This window comes from Phaseolus vulgaris, chromosome 1, assembly GCF_051622355.1.
Source record: "Phaseolus vulgaris cultivar YP4 chromosome 1, ASM5162235v1, whole genome shotgun sequence".
In the NCBI taxonomy this organism is placed as follows: Eukaryota; Viridiplantae; Streptophyta; class Magnoliopsida; order Fabales; family Fabaceae; genus Phaseolus; species Phaseolus vulgaris.
The window spans coordinates 21,917,766-21,924,802 of record NC_143498.1 but is presented as its reverse complement, the minus strand read 5'-3'; the positions used below and the strand labels follow the sequence as shown (position 1 = coordinate 21,924,802).

At 30.7% G+C, this 7,037-nt stretch overlaps 1 protein-coding gene across 12 annotated transcripts; it reads left to right on the top strand.

Annotated features, from left to right (window-relative positions):
- The first annotated feature begins 1,052 nt into the window (after positions 1-1,052).
- LOC137813707 (choline monooxygenase, chloroplastic-like) lies at positions 1,053-5,691 on the top strand. 12 transcript variants are annotated; one of them, XR_011081482.2, is made up of 10 exons: positions 1,053-1,371; positions 1,465-1,532; positions 1,628-1,702; positions 1,788-2,005; positions 2,672-2,793; positions 2,942-3,035; positions 4,253-4,349; positions 4,458-4,551; positions 5,253-5,329; positions 5,429-5,691. XR_011081482.2 is itself a non-coding variant. In XM_068616090.1 (10 exons), exons 3-7 carry the CDS (start codon positions 1,682-1,684, stop codon positions 4,268-4,270), a joined length of 468 nt encoding a protein of 155 aa, XP_068472191.1. In that variant the 5' UTR covers positions 1,068-1,371; positions 1,465-1,532; positions 1,628-1,681; the 3' UTR covers positions 4,271-4,349; positions 4,458-4,551; positions 5,253-5,329; positions 5,429-5,691. The 12 variants fall into 12 exon arrangements, 3 of the variants coding, with proteins under 3 accessions (XP_068472192.1, XP_068472191.1, XP_090157095.1); XM_068616090.1 differs by having other exon boundaries at positions 1,068-1,371; positions 1,793-2,005; XM_068616091.1 differs by lacking the exon at positions 1,465-1,532 and having other exon boundaries at positions 1,061-1,371; positions 1,793-2,005.
- The last annotated feature ends 1,346 nt before the right edge of the window (positions 5,692-7,037 follow it).

The following is a 7,037-nucleotide window of genomic DNA, read 5'->3' as shown; positions in this document are numbered from 1 at the left end:
TTAAATTTTCAAACATCAATAAAATAATTATATTTACAATAAAATAAAATAATTTTTCAATAAATCTTATCTTTCCGTCACGTCCAATAATGTTAGTTAACTCCATCCTTTTCAGTTTTATCCTAACTCAACTCAAAGATATTTAATACAAAAATATCTTCTTTTTGTCTCTCATTGCAAAGTTGAAAACGTATACATCAAATTGGAAAGTTGATATGATAGCAATAAGAAAAGAAAAGAAAAAGTTGATATAAAAGATCTTGGCTTTGTTTATTCGAATTCATTTGTTTACCTCAATTGCCTTATACAATGCATGGAGGCTTCTCAAAATAGTTAAAAAGTGGGCCCAGGATACAAATAAAATGTCATTTTGTTCTTACCCTTCGCGACGATGGATTACTAAAAGATCGTCATAATAGTTAGATTAAATTAAAAAAGAAACATTTTTTTTAAATGCAATGCCAGTAAAAAACGAGCCTTCGTCTAAATTACGAAATGAAGATGATTATGGCAAACAATTTAATACAATTCATAGACACAACTACTTACGAATTACTGCATTGCAACAAGGATTAAGAAATGGGTCCAACACAGTTATGAAAGTGTATAACACAATTATGAATGTGTATATATAGTATATGGAATTGTATAATTAAACACAAAAATGGAAATAATACAAATCTCATTGAATTTGTTTTGTTTATAATAGGGTCACTACAAAAAAATGTGTAAAATGTGGCGGTTTTAATATGGCAGTTATTAATAACCGCCACAAATTTCAGTATAATACGTCATTTCATTAACCGCCACAATTATCTTTTAAATTATGTCATTTTTAACCGTCACAATTTTCCTTCATATTTGAAAACTTGCTTTGAGTTTTAAAAATTGAAAATTGAATTTTTGAAAATTGAATTTTTTTTTGAAAACTTAAGAAAATAATTTTTTTTTAAATGGATTTTTTTTTAAAACTTACTTTATTCCTTTTTTTAAACTTACTCTCACAAAAACTAATTGAAAATTGAATTTTTTTTTAAAACTTAAGAAAATAATTTTTTTTGAATTTCAGTTTGGAAAACCTAACGCTCTTCACTCTCGTTCCTCTGCCTCCACAACACTCTCGTTCCTCTGCCTCCACAACACTCTCATCCCTATGTGGAGAACCCTTAGCGCTCTCTCCCTCTACACAAACCCTAGCGCTCTCTCCCTCCATACGAACCCTAGCGCTCTCTGCCTCCACACGTTTATTGTCACAAAACCCTACTCTCGCGTCCGCCATCGCCACCTCCTTGCAAGGATTCAACACAATCAAACCCTATCGCCTTCAGAAGTTCAAATTACGCCTCTGATGTGAAGAGGTCCGATTTGAAGGTAATTAAATGCTTGCGCGTTCTCTTATCAATGCTTTGTTTGATGTGTAATTGAAGGAACTGACATGGGCAGTTTTGATTCTCTTCTCTATAGATCTCCTCTCTTTTTATATTATGATCCTTGTGAAATTGAAAACATAATTGTCAAGCTTTCCTTCACAGGTAATAGCTGTACTTAGTTATCATGATCTGATACTTTCTCGTATAGGTTTCTATGTTTTGAAAACTTAGATATGAAAATACGATGATTTCTGCAGGGGAGGACTTATGGTTTCAATGGAGCACTTATAAAGGCCACTAGAATATCAGGAATGCGAAATTTCAATATAAATGTATGCAGATATGTTCCGTGATAAGTTTCTTGTACTATATATTTTTCAGAGGGAAAGGTCAACTGATTTCTCTGTGATCATGAAGGGTAGGATTTTGGCCTTTTACCAATCAAAGCAGCTACCTGGGGACGTTTTGTTCTTCTCAATCTGGAAAAAGAGAATGTCTCTCAGAAGAAAGTTGATAGCCATAATGTGTCAAAGGAATGGCTGGATAGCTGTTCAGAAGTACTGAGTTCCACTGGAATTGATTCTTCACTAAGTTATGTTTGCAGACGTGAATACACAATTGAATGCAATTGGAAGGTATGAATTGACTATTTGATTCAATTGATTCTTTTTCCTGGAAGTTATTGTTTATTATGTGAGCTACGGTTACATTTTCTTTATAATTATGTGACCAGATTTTTATCTGGTTTATGAAACTTCACTCTCACGTATAGTAGGTAAACCTGTTTGCTTTATCTCACAAGTGAACATTCTCTACAAGAAATTTTAAACATCAGCTTTTATTATATCCACAATGTTGTTTGTATGATTCAATGGGTTTTTTTTTCTAAGACTTTAGCAATTTCAGGGTTTTTTTTAAGGTATTCTATGATAACTAACTTAGATGGTGGCTATCATGTGCCGTATGCACATAAAGGCCTTGTTTCTGATCTTAAGATGGATTCCTATTCTATCACTGTAAGCTTCTTTGCTGTCTTTAAAAAATCTTTTCATTTTACATGCTATTGTACTGTAGCATGAAAAATTGAGTCATGTAGATGGTTTTTTGGGACCCTTGTTATATGACTTTTTCATCCTTTTCTGCAACCAGAATAAAGAATTTTCTTTATCAGTCTACTAACTAAAATAATTTTCTAAAGTGAGCTAAAATAATAAATACTTTTGGCACTGGATTTTTTATTTCTTTTGTTACACATCTGGTTGCTTATGTTCTAAAAAGATTGTTTATGAATGAGACAACAGATGTTTGAAAAGGTTAGCATCCAAAGTTGTGAAGGTAGCTCAGAGAAAAGCGAAGAGAATTATGATCGACTTGGAAGAAAAGCTATATACGCTTTTATTTACCCAAACTTCATGATTAATAGGTGCTTGTTTTGTTGTTGTTTAGGCATGGTAGATCATTTTTTCAGTCATCTTATTCATTTAAACAAGAAATTTTGATATATTCAAGTGTATTATTTGTTTTGCAAATTAGCATGCTTTATAACTTGGGGTGCTTGCTGGCCTTCATAGGTACGGACCTTGGATGGACACCAATCTTGTGGTTCCACTAGGACCCAACAAATGTCAAGTAATATTTGACTACTATCTTGAACGCTCTCTGAAGGTAACTTCTAGTTATGTAGGCATATAATACCCTATATTCTATCCATGATTTAGAGTCTCTAAAATGTATCTGTTGTTAACTTACTGCACTATCAACCCTATTGGACTAAGGATAACAAAAACTTGTTTTCTTGTATGGGCTCCCTTTTGGTCTATCAGCAGAAAATTATTTATACTCTTAATAGTATATATATATAATAACTATCTATTACATAAATCTGTACATAATTTTATATATATTTTGTTGGCAATAAAAAAATATTTTATGCTATCATTGTTATTACACTTGGGGAAGTGGGGGTGTGTACTGTTTATCATTAATGCATGCTGTGCTACCAATAGAATATCTTTGTGAATAACATTTGTGGACTCATTTGTATCCCTTTCTGGAATATCAAAATTTGGATTGGAATTACTTATTATACCGTCGATTACATACTAATGAATAAACATGGTGTTTTGTATTTAATAACACCCCTTAAATAAACATGATTCATTTGCGAGGCTTAAATGAATAAACAAATTAATTTTGTAAATATAATAAATTTTATTTTACAAATTAATTTTTATATGGTGAAGTTAGACTTCAATTTATTTTTTTAAATGGTATTAAAACTTATGAGAGTCTATCTTATTCACGTTTGTTAGTCTATTGTGTTTTTTTTATATCAACTCTTTACTTCTTAATCTTAATATCTCTAGTATTCCATGTAGGTATGATAAAGATTTTACTTTAATTAAAAATATAATTAAACTAAATTATAAAAGTGGGTATGAACCTTACCTACTAACTAAATTTATATAATTTGGTTAAATTTAGAATTTAGTTTCTAATATATATTGCTAAATATCAATAATTAGATTATTTTACCAATATTGATAACTAAAAATTATAGTGACATTTATTATGTATACATAATTAATAAATAATTTATTACATTAAATGTTAAATGATTAATATATATATATATATATATATTCGTTTTTATGAGTATTTAGAGGGACAATTAGAGGAGCTGTAGAAGATTTTTTTCCAGGTTAGATTTTGTGGCCCATTCATATTGTTCAAATTGAAGAGATTTCCCGACCAACGGAGATGTGTATATGGACTATTGATTCACTTCCTTTTTATTAGCTTTTCTCAGTTATTTATGTAATTAAATTTTTGCTGTATATTCTATGATAAACAAGTTAAATGTTAGTCAATGATATTTGCAGCTATCAGGAAGCAATTGAGGACATTACAAAAAGAATGGGTGCTGGCATGGCCAAATTTACACATGAAATACCTTTTTGACTTTCACTCCATGTTCAGGTGTGTTGATGTATGGGTTTCTTATTTGTCACTTCAATTTAATTTTATAATCCAGGATTTGAAATATGAGTAGAATTCTGTTAAGGCAGTACAATGCTTAAATGACAGGGTCACTAAAGCTCTGATGCATGCTGAAGATTCCTTAATATACATGTCTGCTTTAAGAGGCTCGTCTATATTTCGTTTTTGTGCTATACCCCAGGTACTGTTCTTTTACTTAGTTACTTCTGATGGAACTGTTATTTAGTTCATGTCACTCTATGTTGCAATGATATACAATAATTTATATGCATGTTTTATATTGTTTGCATACCATGTTATGTTTCAGAAGAGTTAAATCATTCCAGCTTCCTCCCTATTCAGTTCAATAAAATATGAAAAAGTAAAATTAATATATTATGCCAGTTTCTTTTAAGATTTAGTTTAAGACTTCCCAAAAGATGTGTTAATAACAATCTATTATACAATTTCTAGTTAAGTGTTTTACCTATACATAGTGGTAAGCCAAGAAACAAAATATCTTTTAATAGAAACTTCATGTACAATAATTGTGAGAGTACAGATTGTCTTCCTGTGGTTGAGTGATTTTAATAGATCATGATTGTGTGAGGGTTTAGCTATATAGCCTTGCTGGTTTTAGTTAATACTACGTGGAATAAGAAATTTGTTCTTTTGAGTTGCATATGTTCTAGAGGAAGAAGCTGCTTGGGTGGATTTACTGGGTACAATCTGATGCTATGTGGAACCTATTTTTCTTTAAGCACTATTAATTTTTTTTTGGGGTCAAAGGGGTGTTAGTTTCGTTCATATTCATTTTATGTTTAATGAATCTAGCAATAGTTATTTTGATAATCTTTCCCTAGTAATTTTGATGTTTATTTGACATGTGCTGTACTGTGACAGATAATGGCAATTGGAACACTAGCGTTATGTTACAACAACATTGAGGTCTTCAGAGGGTGTAGTTAAAATGAGGAGAGGTTAGAACAACTATTTCGATACTGAAGTCTTTTATTGGTGTCTTTTTATTTTATAATTATAAACATACAAATTCATTAACTTAAAATTATTTATTTCAGGCATCAGATTATGGAAGTGGTGCTCCATCACCTAATCAAGTAATAGGATCAAGTGCTGGAAGCAAAACTGATTAGGATGTGTGTTTTAATTTTAAACTTGATTGGGGATGTATGAACTTTTGAACAATTATGTGTTGTAATTTTAAACTTGATTAGGGATGTATGAACTTTTGAACAATTATGTGTTGTAATTTTAAACTTGATTAGAAATGTATGACCTTTATATGTGTTTTAATTTTCAATTATATATAAATTTTTGAACATTATTATGTGTGCTTTAATTTTCAATGAAAATGAATGGATGATTATAACTTTATACATTATTTTATTTTATTATGCAAAAGTGGTGGTTAAATTTTATAATTGTACAAAACAGATTATAAAAAAGATTATAAAAAAGTGGTGGTTAAAATTTATAATTGTATAAAACAAATTATAAAAAAAGTGGTTAAATTTTATTTATTCAGTATTAAAATTACGTCAGTTAAAAACGCCACTACTTATGTATACTATGGTGTCAGAATTTTCTTCAATGCTTGTAAATTGCGACAGTTATAACTGACACTACTTACATATAAAAACCGTCACAACTTACACTATGTTTAAAGTGGCGGGTGTTGCAGCGGGTAACATAAAACCGCCACATTAAACTTTGTGGCGGCCAGTTCTATGGCGGTTTGGGAAACTGCCACAAGCGTATATTGTGGTGGTTATAAACGTCACTTTATACGAAAAAAACCGCCACAATATACACTTTTCTTTGTAGTGGGTACTTGTTTTACAATTTTTTACTCACTTTTAACTGACTTATCTGATAACTCCTTCCTACTTCAAAGCAAATGATGTGTAAATATGAAAATGATAGAGCAAATTTTTTAAAATATCTACATGTTAAGGTTAAACTAGAGATAGGTGGAAAATATGAAAGTGACCCAAATAAAGGAAGAACGCAAATAAAGGAAAAAAGAGAGTCATCTTTCAACCTCGAGATTGTGTTTGGTATAGGTTTCATAATCAAACAAAATTCACACTTTAGGTTAGGGAGATCACCATTCCTAAATCTTAAAAAAAAAAATCATAAGTTAGATATCTCTGAAGAATATGGTGTTAGTCATATCCTCAACGTATGTCATATTTTCTTATATGATGCAAGACTTCCAAATTTGTGGACGAATTTCCTATTAGATGGGAAGGAAGATGTAAGTTATGATAGTGAAGATCTTGCAAAAAGATATTAAGAAAATAAACTTTAAGCCTAAATCAACCTTACAAAATCGACTTATAAGGTGAGGTTTTGCATCAACTTATATACTATAAAATGTCCTTATCTCTAGTCGATGTGGAATCTCCAACACACACTCCTCAAGTTGAGACTCTCCAACTCGTGCATAAGACTATATATTTATGGGTGATCTGATAGCAATCCAATAGCAGATGACCTGATAAGCCCAACAAACTCTCGGTAGAATATGCTATAAATGGCTCTAATACCATACTAGGAAGTGGACTTTAAGCCTAACTCAATCTTATAAAATCGACTCAAAGTTGGAGGGTCTTAGCGTGAAGGGAGTGTGTTGGAGATCCCACATCGACTAAAGATAAGGATATT